Raw genomic sequence first — 14,829 nt, forward strand, 5'->3', positions numbered from 1 at the left:
CTATGGTTATGGACGATTGAAACAATAATTCATCGATTCTTTCTTCTCTGCGCTTTTTAATGTTTTACTGAATTTTATTATTACAACAGTAGAGACTTGTCACTAAGAATTTTTTCCCTCTAAGTTTCGGGTCTTGATTTCATTTCGCAAATATAACTACAGAAAACAAAGTTTCACTATGGTGGTGTTATTTCTCTCGTAATTTTCTGACCTGTACCCCCAAATCCCGACCCCCTTTCCCCCAATTATTTTCAACAAAGTTTCACCGAGTATTTACAAATCTAAGACTACACACAAAGATTAACGTATTTAATTTCGGAAGAGTTATTCTCAGCGGAGGATATGCCGGTTTCGCTTGTGGATTCTGCCTGCTCGATGTCCTGGGAGACAACGGTTTCTTCACCTTCAGTGTGAATCGCCTCGGAGAAGAACACATCCATTAGACCTGCAGAATTACCTTGATAAACAGTTTTTTCTTCATCAATGCTGTTTTGACAAAACGTCGAAACAGTGTTTAGGAACAATTGCCGAGGAAGGCTTTCCAGTGAAGCGCTGATTGGCGCCTCCAAAGAGAGAAAGACTCGCTGTTCACTCGGCTCAACCTCGGGATTGCTCGTCGAACCATCCGATTCTACTCTCGCAACGTTGGGTCCGGGTAGGGGACCTGGTGTCAGGTACGCAGAGATGTTAATATCTGGAAGGTCTGTGTTTCCTTCACTTAGTCTCTGTGCTGTAAGTTCACCTTTAAAACCAAACAAAATAAAGTTTCAAATAATCAAGTTTATTTAATCTTTTGTACAGAAGTAGACGTTCCAAATAACAATTTTGCATGGGGCGTGCAATAGCAAGCGTGCGAACAGCAGACGTATGTCTGGTCGTCGTTTTTCTCCCTCCGAAAAATCAATTTTTCTTAGCGGGTAGCCTTGTATATTACCCACTCAGTATTCCCCATAGTTTACTTCGAGATAGATCAAACATTTGTAAAGTACACATTCTTATAAAGCGTACACATTCTTAAAAGTTTGAAGGAACTTTCTCTCAAAAAACATGGTAAAACTAAATCAAACTGCTTTTTCTCTCTTTCAAAATAACTGATGACTAACATTTTGGAAGTTTAAAGAAAACCAGCTGGCTTGAAACCAGGTTTCTACTTAATGCTATGACCTTTCAAAATATACGTTCAATGTTAACTATTGAAATGAAAGGCATTCTCACATCTGGCTGCACATTAAAGGCTTTGCGTCACGGAAATCGTTTTGCCGCTCGGGTTCGCAGACGTTATTTTTCGGAGGGAGAGATGCGACCACGGGAAATACGTCTGCTGTTCGTAGGCTATGCCATAGTCTGTTCCAGGTTCTCACATAGTGGGGAAGACGCGAAAGTAAAAGGTACGCGAAAAGGTGGGCGGGGTGTGTTCCCGTTTTCTCAATCACTGCGGACCCGACTATCTCGGAGCCTGGAACAGGCTAGGCGTGCCGGGGCGCTAACAGTTCCAATTCTTCCCCGTGCAGACATTTTCTTTCGAACGCTCACCTTGTAGACATCGTAGTTTTCATTGTTTTTGTATCTCATTAAACCAGAAAAGAAAAATACATTCTAACAGCTCTCTGACGTACAGTGAGTCTAAAAGAGGGGCTGGCACTGTGGTAAGGGGCGTGAGAGCAATGGAGACCGAGCTGATGAAACGGAAAAACACTATCAGGAGAAAATGTGGGTCAAAAGAGATACTGTCTACGGGTATTGTCGCTCGTTGTAGCTACAGAACCGAATAAACGAACTGAACTGCCGTAGAAGATCTTGAAACATATCTTACTGTAACGAGGGTCTCAATGGGGTTAACCGATAGGCGTAAAACTGCCAAAAATTTAGTCGATAGCCGTAACAATTGAAAAATTTTAACCGTTAGCCGTAAATAGGGTAAAAAAAAGTTAACCGTAAAAGAAATTGTTCCCTAGATTTGCTACTTTTAAGGAAGGTACTAAACTCACTTATGGTTGCGTTTTTTATCTCGCGGCTAGTGTGGCTCCGTACGCAAGTTAGGTAAAGCGCCTTTTAGGTGAAGACCAAGACCCATTTCCATTTCCGCCGATCTCGGGGAACTAATTTTTTTTCCATAGCGAAAGTGTGGCTTCTTGCTGGGGATTAATATTTGCGATTTTCAGGAGGTCGTGCTCTCGAAACACTAGTGAAACAACACGAAGAGATCTCAAAAAAAGTTGCCGATAAACAACATTTCCCTGTTTTCTCTGACGCTTCGGTAGACATTGCCATGCCTAGTCCCTGTAAGGCGTCTTCCCACGCAATTTCGGTCAAGGCATTTCGGTGGCGAACTCGCTCGGACCACGTCACCCGAAACGCATTAGCCGCGCGAAATAATAAGGCCTACGGACAAGGCAAAACGACTGACAGTGGTTCCGTACAGTCCTTCGCTACCATTAAAAACACTGGACACGGGAATTTTGTTATTGGCCGTTTTCACACTAGAGCTAGAAACGGATTATCCGCTGAGACTATCCTGTGTACAGTCGCCCCCTTCCCGACAGACACCCTCTCCCCGATTTTTTTTCTGAGCGGAAGGGGCGGCTGTACACGGGCAGTCTGGAACGGATAATCCCGTCTTCAAACTGTCCGTCGAAGTTGAAGGATAAAGTCAGGCGGATTGTTCATGCAAAATCAAAACTATTCCATTTTCAAATTAAGACGTATTACCTATCTGACGCGAATCATCAAACGGATAACCCGTCTCACACGAATAATCCGTCTTTAGTGTGAAAAAAGGCCATTTCTGTTGTAATGAATGTCGCGCCCCGGCCTTGAGTTTGGCGTTCGGGTGTGTGCTTTTCTTTTTCACAAAGATTATTTTTAAATTGGCTATTGACATTTTTATGTGTAAAATAATATTAGAAGTGGAATACTTTATAAAAAGTATGATCTATCAAATGTTAAAATTTTTCAAAAGAATAGCTTATTTCATATCCCGAGATGATCCTAAGACCTTTATTTCGCTTTAAAGATACAAACAGTACAGGTTAATTAATATTTAACTTTTTGAAACAAAAGAAGTTAATTTTTAACTTTTTTGTTAACCGTAACTGAAAAAAATTAGCCGATAGCCGTAAAAGAGCCAAAATTTTAGCCGATAACCGTAAATGCCACCACCCCATTGAGACCCTCTGTAACGAGTTCAATGAACATACCTAGAACACTGTTTGCCAAACCACTGTCTTCCACTTCTGTTGTTACCAAATTATGAAGTTTTCTTATGTGTTCTTCCTGCAGAGATTGGTGACTATTACTTAGCATTTGTCCGCTCTCGTCCACAGCACTCGCCACAGAGTCGGACATGTTATTTTCCAGCCTAGTTATGTTCTCTGGTTGATTTTCACGGAAGAGTTTCTCCTCCAAAAGCCGCTTTTCCTTCGCACGCCTGTTTTGGAACCAAACTTGTACTCTGTCCTCGGCGAGTCCAGTTTTCACGGCCATCTCTTGTCGAAACTTGCCGTCAGGGTATTTTTGTTGCAAGAAACCCTGTTCAAGTAGATAGAGCTGCTCCTGTGTAAAGACTGTTCTACAGCGACGGCGTTTTTCTTTAGGACGAAATTCTAAATAAGAAAAATTAAATACTTTTGTAGTGTATGAACTTCTTAAAAAGTTCAGGTGTCTCTTGGCATTGAAACTATTGTGTGTCAGGTATCTCATGTAGTGTTTGCTAAAGAGTCCATCTAAAATATTCTAAGGCTTTGATTGGCATTGTCCGCGAAGAATTAAAACAAAAATGTAGTCTGCGTGGCAGGCCCCAATCCCCCTCCCCTTTTCCCCTTCCTCCCTATCCCCTACCCCTTTCTGCGCCTTTCTATGCAAGCTAACAAAAATGTTGAAAATTGACTTTGTCATTGTGTGAAGCAATTACTGGTAGCTAGGTGACTAACGAGTAATTATTACCTTCACTTTGGTATAATGCGGGATATGACGTACACGGATCAAACATTGGTCTGGGATACGGAGAGGGAGTATAGCACGGATAGTAAAATCGGGAAGGAAATACTGACATCTGAGACAATGCATTGGAATTCTGCAAACCAACTGAAGGCAGTTGAGAGCACAGAGCGTGATTTTGCTGCTGGAAAAAGCCTGGTGAAGGTTGGAGTGGACCGAAAGCTGATCTCTCGTCTCTCGTGTCGAAATTTGAGGCTTCGTTCCAATGTTTCTGAGTATTTCCCCGCATCTCCTCTTCTTTCCTTGTTTCTTCCATGTTCTAAGGTTTGCCTGATTAACTGAAATGGCTGCAAACTTTGGATGAACAATTACTTATTTCGTCATCAGGTCGTTATCACTGATTGTGACGTTGCGCAAGGAACGCATGGGCTGCGGTCGAATTTGGAGATTTCTTTTCTAATAAATACTACAATTTGTATTCTTATTTGTCTCCTCTACTTCAAGACACGTATATATAGTCTGTAATATACAAATTCATCTGTTTTCGTTCTTTTAAAAATATAACCAAGTACAAATGAAACACCTTCTTTGTGCGCGTGCACTCGGTTCACTAGCTTCGCCGAAGTGCGCGAGCTCCGCCTCGCCCAGCGAATCCGACAAGAAATAAACGCACCTTTCTTTTGCTTAACGGTCAACACATTAATCAGCTTATTGAGTATGTAAAGACCATGAATATATCTATGACTGCATTGATCCGTTCCTACATCGTGGGGACTAAATTCGATTAAAAACAAAATTCATAATCTTTCCGAAAGGTAAAACTTTCTTATATTCGTGGCAACAATCCCGATCGAAATTTGGGGGTGCCGCGTTTTTATTTGAATGGGCTGTTTGGAATCAGAATACATCTTTTTTCTTCGCGAGCTAATCTCATTTAAGACTAGCTAGGCTAGCGTTCCGACCCTACTGTCCCATTTTAATGCTAAATGATCTTTCAGGCAGGTAATTAACTGCTGTTACGTTTGTCCCTTGCCCCTTAAAAGTAGCGACAGCAAGGACAAGGAAAGTTGATCGAGTTGCCTTTCGCAAAGACCCCTGGGATATTCCCTGGGGCTGCGCCGGTCAGCTATTGGCCAATATGTTTTTCCTGCCCCTACTAACAGTTCCAGAAGTCTTTGCGAAAGTGAACTCAAGCCAGTTTCCTTCTCGTATGTTTCTAGTGCAGTGGTTTATACTGCGCGAGTGGGGACCGGGGGAACCAGTAAGGAACATGCTAATGTGTTTAGTGCCGCTGACCCTGACACTAAGGAATGCTTTCTACAAGAAAAACTGTTTGTAAGTCACTCAAAGACCTTTTTTCTGGCCCAAAATTACAACCAACGTGCCAAGCAACTTTGATTGAGCTCATAAACTGTTTAAGATTATTCGCCTTTGAATCGTTTCCTCTAAAACACAACTTTATAAGGGCTCAGTCCATAAGTAAGTTAAGAATAACTCAAGTTGCTGTAACCTCTACATGACTACGTTTTTATACGTTTTTTGTTTATCCCAGGAATGTCTAATATAATTAACATAAATAAGGCGTTAAACTGGCTTTTTAACCGTGATATCAGCATGCAGATTCTTATATAAATATTAAATAATTTTCTTCATTCATTTTATGTCATATTGGTGTGTAGAATTTGTTTTGCAATCGAGTCTCTCCTTGCTTTCGGATCAATTCCCTACATTTGAGACATATCTCTTTTATTAAACAGTGATATTTTTTAAAGTTTTTTGACCTTTAAAATGGATTCGACGTCCTCTAAGTGTCTCTTGTTGATCCCGAGGGCATCTAAACAAACTCTCTCAATCCAAATAATCTCTTAAGAGGCTTAAAAGAGGCCCTGGGAAATCAAAATGAAACATTTCAAAGTCTTCTTCAAAGGCCTTGGCCAGTTCTGCAATCTTCTCTCTGGGGACTGGTGCATATTTTTGGAGCAGTTTACCTGTTGTATTGTGGGTAACAAACTCAGGAAAGGTAACCTCTTTATCCATTCCAGTTTTTTTCAGGATGTAAGCAGCTTCTTCCGGCATGTCTTTAAAATGGCCGATAAAATCATATTCTATGTCACATGGGAGACAAAGTCGTGCGTACGGTGCCCAGTGGTCATCTTGATTAAATCCAAAATCGTTCAAAAAGTAAACAAATCTCTTGAATGTCACATTCCAGCCAGCGCTAGGATCAACTTGACTGAATTTTTTATTAATGTCCCTCTCGAACTTCAAAATCCTAAACTGTGGCCATTGCCGTTTTACAAACTTGTTTTCATGCGCTGACAAAAGCCTCTCGAAGGGCTCCCGAACAAAGAGAAACTTATAGTAAGATTGCAGCCTCATTCTGATATCCTCGAAGGAATATCTTCTAAGCAAATGGAAATTTTTTTGATAGTGTTCGTTAGTCACTTTAGTTTGGTTTTCAAGTGCAAGAAAAATACGCTTCCATTGAGTACAGGCAGCCTCGGGAATATAGCAGTAGATGACTTTGTATTTGTCATTAACAATTAAATTACTCAGGTCTTTTGGCCCAATCTTCTTTCCTTTGATAGCTGCAGGGTGCTTTGCGCAGTAGTTTTGGAGACGGCTTTGTCGTTGACTTTGTCTTCGCTCAATCCTCTGATGGATATCAAAGATCTGCTATAGTTGATTGACGAACGAGAGCATTTGTACTTCTTAGTAAGGGAGTGAACTGAGCTAGAAACACATCATCTGGGAAATGATGAACTTACATACACGGTTTTGCTAATTACAGACCCTTATATTGGGTCAATTAATTACTACAAAAAACTACAAGGGAAACCTACACTGGTTACTTGAAGAGTTCGCGAGAAAATGCATTTTTTTTGTAATATCCAAAGGAAAAATAAAGCCGTGCAAAAGATCTCGGCCATTTTATAGTAGTGTGCTCAGTCTCGGGTGGGGGACTCCCACATGAAAGGGACAGGGATGCTCGTCGGAAATTTTGAATTAAACCCCTAAAGGAGACCAATCTGGGCGTGGCTTAACCTTTTTTTGAGCATGAAAGCGATCATTTTAAACTTTGATTACATGAATCGAGTAAATAAAACGAATAATTTTTTAATATTTCTCGAGTGCAACCCTAAAAGAGACCTTTACGGCTAAATATAATGGTGTTTTGCCCAGAACACCCTAAGCGAGACCAAAATCTGAAATTTACACCCCTAAGCGAGACGACGAGCATCTCCCCCTTTCATATGGGAGTCCCCCCCTCCCCGGGGTGCTCAGTGCACTGGCCTTTGAAGACCTCGAATAGAAGCGAGGCTAGTGTTAGCCTTGTTTTGTTACAAACCTTCCTGCTCTTCATGTGCAAATCGTGTTATTCATATTTTAACAATGTTATGTCATGTTAACAATGTGTGTTATGTTATCTGTGGATATCAAGAAAACCCTCTTTAAAAAAAAGCCCGTGAACATCATCTTTTCCAGATCCCTTCTCAGTATTGTGTAGTTTCGTAATAATAAGTAACGATCAGTTTTGAAAGAGGGTCTCAATGGGGTTAACCGATAGGCGTAAAACTGCCAAAAATTTAGTCGATAGCCGTAACAATTGAAAAATTTTAACCGTTAGCCGTAAATAGGGTAAAAAAAAGTTAACCGTAAAAGAAATTGTTCCCTAGATTTGCTACTTTTAAGGAAGGTACTAAACTCACTTATGGTTGCGTTTTTTATCTCGCGGCTAGTGTGGCTCCGTACGCAAGTTAGGTAAAGCGCCTTTTAGGTGAAGACCAAGACCCATTTCCATTTCCGCCGATCTCGGGGAACTAATTTTTTTTCCATAGCGAAAGTGTGGCTTCTTGCTGGGGATTAATATTTGCGATTTTCAGGAGGTCGTGCCCTCGAAACACTAGTGAAACAACACGAAGAGATCTCAAAAAAAGTTGCCGATAAACAACATTTCCCTGTTTTCTCTGACGCTTCGGTAGACATTGCCATGCCTAGTCCCTGTAAGGCGTCTTCCCACGCAATTTCGGTCAAGGCATTTCGGTGGCGAACTCGCTCGGACCACGTCACCCGAAACGCATTAGCCGCGCGAAATAATAAGGCCTAAGGACAAGGCAAAACGACTGACAGTGGTTCCGTACAGTCCTTCGCTACCATTAAAAACACTGGACACGGGAATTTTGTTATTGGCCGTTTTCACACTAGAGCTAGAAACGGATTAGCCGTCTGAGACTATCCTGTGTACAGTCGCCCCCTTCCCGACAGACACCCTCTCCCCGATTTTTTTTCTGAGCGGAAGGGGCGGCTGTACACGGGCAGTCTGGAACGGATAATCCCGTCTTCAAACTGTCCGTCGAAGTTGAAGGATAAAGTCAGGCGGATTGTTCATGCAAAATCAAAACTATTCCATTTTCAAATTAAGACGTATTACCTATCTGACGCGAATCATCAAACGGATAACCCGTCTCACACGAATAATCCGTCTTTAGTGTGAAAAAAGGCCATTTCTGTTGTAATGAATGTCGCGCCCCGGCATTGAGTTTGGCGTTCGTGTGTGTGCTTTTCTTTTTCACAAAGATTATTTTTAAATTGGCTATTGACATTTTTATGTGTAAAATAATATTAGAAGTGGAATACTTTATAAAAAGTATGATCTATCAAATGTTAAAATTTTTCAAAAGAATAGCTTATTTCATATCCCGAGGTGATCCTAAGACCTTTATTTTGCTTTAAAGATACAAAAAATACAGGTTAATTAATATTTAACTTTTTGAAACAAAAGAAGTTAATTTTTAACTTTTTTGTTAACCGTAACTGAAAAAAAACTAGCCGATAGCCGTAAAAGAGCCAAAATTTTAGCCGATAACCGTAAATGCCACCACCCCATTGAGACCCTCTTGAAAAGGTACGTTGACTAGCATGCGAAACTTCAAGTTTATGTATAAATGCGAAAGTCGCGGTTCAGAATGTTTAACATTACTTAACATCGCTTTTTGTGTTTTATTTTTGATTTAGTAACGATGGCCCAAGAACAAAAGTCGGATCTAGGTTTCTGTCCACCTACCCCTCCCCTAAGCTAACAATAACACTTACTTCTCACTTTGGGAAAAATGATGGCTTAGGGGAGGGGTAGGTGGGCAGTTCCAAAGAAACCTATTCAGCCTCGCTTCTATTCAAAAGCCAGTACGTTACTGTAACATGGCATATTGTAACGCTATAAGATTCCTCCACAGATTTAAGGGGACTAAGTCATGCTGTTTGATATCTTTTGTAAAACGCTAAAACTTTTTTCGTATCAATTGTATTTAAAAAATAATGGTCCATTTTTGTTATTCAATAGGCACTGAAACTGTTTCCTTATTGTCTGTTGCAACGGATGACAACGTGACCGAAATAGATTGAAACTTGAAAAAGCTGGGCCAATCTTTTCAAGTTTCAATGCTCACCAAAAAATATATCACGCTTAGTGCTCCCCTACGAAATTTGTCATGATATCTTCTTCATAACTCTACTGGGGTATTTTGTGCATGGGTTGAGGGCGCTAAGAAATGACTTACACAGAATTCACCTAAAACAGCAATATCCCCTTTAAAAGTTAGAGCAACAGAAGATCTCTTCCATGACCTGTTCTAGGAGGGAGAGGTTAGAGGCCTGGGTTGCAAATAACTTTTAACCTACCTTGTATTGTTTTTCACCATTGCCTACGAAAGTTTTGTTTGTCTTCACTATGGTCGGGACAGTGTTTTCAGTTCCAGGAACGTACGGTGCGGCAAAAGAAAATCGAGAAAAATACAATTTATCAGTTGTGTAATATCTCTGTTTTAATAAATTCAATGAGGGCTTTTATCAATTGAACAACTGTCCACGAGTGTGCGTTGCATATGAGATAAAACATAGCCACTCCACACTCCTTATTATCCCGGGTGGAAACCAGATATCAATGGAACAGCAATACTTCTGATCTCATATAAGGGGTTTTTCCGTCCAGGCGCCTTTCATGCGATTGGTTACCCTGTGCTCTTTGGCTGAAATCATTTTCATGGCATCCTCAAGAGCAGGGAACTGTGTTTAGCTTTTTTCTTAAAAAAGTGTCAAAGTTCGAATTATTTTCCAAGTTTAACTTTTTTAAAAAGAACCACCAAAAAACGACGTGGGATCGGCCAGTTTGTCATCTTGGGTACTGCATACTGACTCAGGCAAAACACCAAGGCTACTAAGTTAAAACACTGAAATTACGTTCAATAATAAGGGTCTAGTTTTAAATACTGTAATCACTTTTTTGAACACCACATTTATGTGACACATAAATGGCCAAATATGGAACTGATAATTGCCTCAATAGGATCACATAACAGAGGTATAAAACACTTTTTTAAAATGAAAAAAGCAGGACATATTCTTAATTTTATCTTTGTATTAACTTCCACATCGCGCAAGACCATATTTAAAAAATAACGTCAGGAAAGATAACTGAATTCGTTATTCGTGAGAAGAACAACTCTCATAGAAGGCCACTTTAATACAAAAATGAATTCTTTTAATGAATGACATCGCGGCCGAGTGATAGAAACCTTTAGCTTTTAACCATATTGGACCTTGTTGCAAGATATTAAAGTTATGCAGGAACGATTTCCATTTGTGGTTTTGCGTTTAAAATGCCGAAGAGTCTTGATGTTTTCATCACTGTTTCGTGCTGATAAAGGTAATATTCTAATCATTAATTGTCCTGAAGGTACGTACGGTCATTTCTTGCTAATAAAGACTGATCGAGGAATATTCTTACCAAGTTAAGCGTACAGGTTTAGAGGGTACGTATCACTTTACAGAGTGTTTATCACACAAACTATCTTCAACAAAAAGTACAAATGGTATAAGGCATCTTAATGTCAATCCGATCTGACGAAAAACACTTGACTATTTATTTATTTTTTTAAAATTATCTTTCTCCTACATTCTCTTTCTCTCTCCAAAGAGTTTGCGGTATCTTTTGAAACTCTTTTTACAAATTTGGTTAAACGGCTAATTATATCAAAAAACGAACTAAAAGTTAAGTTCACCTGCGGGGTGGCGATCAAATGTCAGCAATAAAGTCACAAAATACGTCGTAGCCAACAGGAGCATAATGACTGAAGGTAAATTCAAACTACGACAGCGTACGAAAGCCATGCAAGGATTGAAAAGAACGAAGAACTTCTTCTTTCCGTCTCGATTCGTCAGATGCGGATTATTCTCATCCGTTTTCCAGATGCGTACATCACCTAAAAATACGCTTATGCGCAGTATGATTATAACTCGCGTGCCAGAGAATATCATTTGAAGCATTCCATGGCAACCTACTCTAAGCGGATAGATTCTGTATTGTACTCTGAAATCTGCAAGCGAATTAATCATTTCAGTCGAGGCTCATCCTCAGGATAAATAACAATTATTCACCGAAGTGGAGGTGGCTAGTCCTGGATATTTACCGAACTGCGAAGCAGTGAGGTAAATATCCAGGACTAGCCACCGACACTGAGGTGAATAATTGTTTTAGTATATACTAAAACAGTGAGATAATTGAGCACAAAAATGACGATTTTTAACTCAAATAGTGTTGCTAATGATTACAATTTTGGCGCGTAATGACCGGGCGGCGCGGCCGTCGCTTTTTCTTGCCGACAACTAAAACTTTTGAGGGCATTTGTTTAGCTCTTGAGGGGAAATTTCTTCAAAAGGAGTTGTGAATTCTTTTTGTATTTAAAATCATTCTATAAAAAAAGATTTTTAAATTTAGTTTTAAGCTTATTTATGAATAACTCAACTAAATAAAGTAAGCAAGACTTAAGCTTAATTTGCATTTGTAAACAAAAAACTTTTTCACCGGTTTTATCGATAAATTCGTGTCAAAAAGACAAAGCTTTACCTGTTAAAACTTCCAATCCGAACTTCGTCACCTTCTTCGTGTATTTCGGAAACAGCTTGCTTGATTAGTTGTGAAATTTCTTTGTTTGTTTACGGCAGCAAACCGGGAAGGCATTTTGCTTGCAACTCAAGCGAGTTTGGCGTCGGTCGCTCGGACGAACTGGAGGTGAATCAGTGAATAGTGCAGGATATTCACTGATTGAGTAGCCAATCAGAGCGCGCGAAAAACACTATCCACTGTTTTAGTATATACTAAAGAAAAAGAGTCCACACTGACATGAGCAGGCTCCTGGTCCACAACTGGGACTGTGAGGGGAGGCCTCAAACAGAGCTGTCCCCTGGAGACTTAGAAGAGAGTAAAAGTTCGATAAAAGTGCCGTTGTGCGGGCAGCAGTGAAATTCATCCAACATTTCCTGCAACATTGTTGCTGGAATCAGTGTTACTCGATTTACCACCTTTGTAAGCATTTTGTCAAGCAACAATAGTTCTTTATTCGGTTGCATGTCTGTTGCACAGACTAGAAGGCGCTTCTACTTTACTTTTTGGGCCAAACTGCTGTAATCAAATGGTTGCTCAACAAGTTGAGCACGTGGGTAGTAAAATGAGCAACAGGTCGCGCAAAAATCGCAGCAAAACTCGCCGCTCTTATCGTAACGACGCGAAAGACTGTGTTGAAGCCCCTTTAAGTGTAAAAAACTTTTTTGATAACAATTTTTTTTCGCCCACGTCGATTATTTCTCCTTTTCCCCTCAATACTGAGCCTGGTCCCACACTAACAATTTCTAGCTACTTATATTAACGATAGTGATGATAATAAAAAAAAAAACACTTATTCAAATAACCGCAGGAGCCGCCGCATCACTATGATACTGTGTGCCACAAAACCAAAGCTAAGCCGATAATGTATTGTTTCTAATTATCTAAAATGTAAAAATACATTTTCATTTCTCGCTCAAGGCTTTTCGTTTAAAATAAAATAAATTAAAAGATAACAATCGTACAGGGTCACTTACGATTTGCCCTTGCCGTGTTAAAGCTGACGAAAGCTAACCCGCTTTCAAAGCAGGGGCACCAAACGAGAATATAGTTCAAAACCACCTAAACATAGCATTGATGAACGTATTTCAGTATTTTAACGGTAGATATAGGCATATTTTTATCTCCTAAAAATTTTTCATCTGTTCGGATTTCCTAGCTAAAAGTGTAGTGATCCGAAAAATTATAGGGATCAAAACTTACCGTTTCGAGAATTTCAGCCGGAAAAAAAGGCTCCCGAAAATTCGAAGTGACCTTTTTAGGGTAAAAATCCGTTAAAAATGAGTTATTATGCCACTTTTTTATATGTTCGAAAATTCTAGAAGAGGCAGGCAAGCCAGAAATTTTATTACAAATGTTCCGAAAATTCTAGATCTCAAATTGTCTTCCTAACAGATATTTTCGGAAAATTGGCGTTGGGTGCCCCTGTCAAAGCAGTAGGCGTCAATTTTTAAGTTAAGCGACAATAATAAATTTGTCTCACGACATTCTATCTTAATATTGAGAACAAGTGTTAAAATCATTCATGTTAATAAAAGGACTTGCTACCACCGATTTTGTATGAATCAAGAGAACAAAACTCGATGATGAGTTGTATAGTGCGCGTTTACCATTTCTTAAAAATCAGAACTATTTTGGAATATATCGTTTTGTGCAATAACAGAAATAATCTTCATAAAACGGACCTCCTTCTTCAGTCAATTCATTTTCTATTCTGGATCCAGCGTGAACAAACTTTTTAATCAGGAAATTAATCTTCCAAAAGGCTAGAAAGAGGCCCTGGGAAATCATAATTAAACATTTCAAAGTCTTCTTTAAATGTATGTCCTAGCTCTACAATCTTCTCTGTGGGAACTGGTGCATATTTTTGGAGCAGTTTACCTGTTGTATTATGGGTAACAAACTCAGGGAAAGTAACCTCTTTATCCATTCCAGTTTTTTTCAGGACGTAAGCAGCTTCTTCCAGCATGTCTTTAAAATGGCCGATAAAATCGTATTCTATGTCACATGGGAAACAAAGTCGTCCGTACGGTGCCCAATGCTCGTTTAGATTAAATCCAAAATCGTTCAAAAAATAAACAAATCTCTTGAATGTCAAAATCTGGCCGGCGCTAGGATCAACTTGACTAAATTTTTTATAAATGTCCCCCTCGAACTTCAAAATCTTATGCCATGGCCATTGCCGTTTTACAAACTTGTTTTCATACGCTGACAAAAGCCTCTCGAAAGGCTCTCGAACAAAGAGAAACTTATAGTAGGATTGAAGCCTCATTTTAACACCCTCGTTGGAATACTTTTGAAGAAACTTAAAATTACTCTCAGAGTGTACATCTGTCACGTTGGTTCGGTTTTCAAGCGCAAGAAAGACACGCTTCCATTGAGAAAAGGCAACCTTGGGAATATAGCAGTATAGATAACTTTATACTTGTCGTTAACGATTAAATGACCCAGTAGTTCTCTGGACATAGTCTCGCCTTGTTTGCTGTTTCCAACGTGTCTTCCACAGTAGTCTCTGAGATTTTTCTGTCGTTTAATTTGTCTCTGTTCAATTCGCTCCTGGTCCTCAGAGATCTGTTACAGTGGATTGAAAAAGAAGAGAGAATTAACAGTCGCAGATCAACACTGGTTTCCACTGTTTTACGAAAATCGGTCGAATTTTTCATAAAGTACAGCAATATAATGGGACACTTTTTGATTGCAATCATTTGGCACACGTAATAGTTCTTTGGCAAATGCAACAATTTATGTGTTACTAATATACAGTTTTTCCTATCTTTATTTTGAATTTAATGGTAATTTCCAAGTACAAGCCCCCGGGGCTTGTATTTAGAGGGGCGGTTTATCGGACAGTTTTTTGCGTTACCAGTTCAGGTGGGGCGTATACAGGGAGGGGCTTATTTTCGTTATTTTACGGTATTAGCTATTCAAAATCTTAAGACTTTTCAAGATTTGTA

At 39.5% G+C, this 14,829-nt stretch overlaps 2 protein-coding genes across 2 annotated transcripts; both read right to left on the reverse strand.

Annotated features, from left to right (window-relative positions):
• Window positions 1–231: 231 nt before the first annotated feature.
• Window positions 232–4,569, reverse strand: LOC140938686 (uncharacterized). The gene is made up of 3 exons (XM_073388187.1): window positions 3,943–4,569; window positions 3,198–3,602; window positions 232–742 (listed from the first exon to the last, which is right to left on the reverse strand). Exons 1-3 carry the CDS (start codon window positions 4,250–4,252, stop codon window positions 288–290), a joined length of 1,170 nt encoding a protein of 389 aa, XP_073244288.1. The 5' UTR covers window positions 4,253–4,569; the 3' UTR covers window positions 232–287.
• A 1,215-nt stretch (window positions 4,570–5,784) lies between these two features.
• LOC140938269 (carbohydrate sulfotransferase 14-like) lies at window positions 5,785–6,315 on the reverse strand. Its single transcript, XM_073387774.1, has one exon. It carries the CDS (start codon window positions 6,313–6,315, stop codon window positions 5,785–5,787), a length of 531 nt encoding a protein of 176 aa, XP_073243875.1.
• Window positions 6,316–14,829: the final 8,514 nt, after the last annotated feature.

The sequence above is a fragment of the Porites lutea genome, chromosome 5, assembly GCF_958299795.1.
Source record: "Porites lutea chromosome 5, jaPorLute2.1, whole genome shotgun sequence".
Lineage (NCBI taxonomy): Eukaryota > Metazoa > Cnidaria > Anthozoa > Scleractinia > Poritidae > Porites > Porites lutea.

What these genes read in the sequence shown, in the direction of transcription:
- LOC140938686 (XM_073388187.1), bottom strand. Translation starts at nt 4,252, where the DNA reads ATGGAAGAAACAAGGAAAGAAGAGGAGATGCGGGGAAATACTCAGAAA. An exon ending in CGCATTATACCAAAGTGAAG is followed by an intron (nt 3,603 to 3,942) that starts GTAATAATTACT and finishes TTTCTTATTTAG; the next exon opens with AATTTCGTCCTAAAGAAAAA. An exon ending in TTTGGCAAACAGTGTTCTAG is followed by an intron (nt 743 to 3,197) that starts GTATGTTCATTG and finishes TTGGTTTTAAAG; the next exon opens with GTGAACTTACAGCACAGAGA.
- LOC140938269 (XM_073387774.1), bottom strand. Translation starts at nt 6,315, where the DNA reads ATGAGGCTGCAATCTTACTATAAGTTTCTCTTTGTTCGGGAGCCCTTC.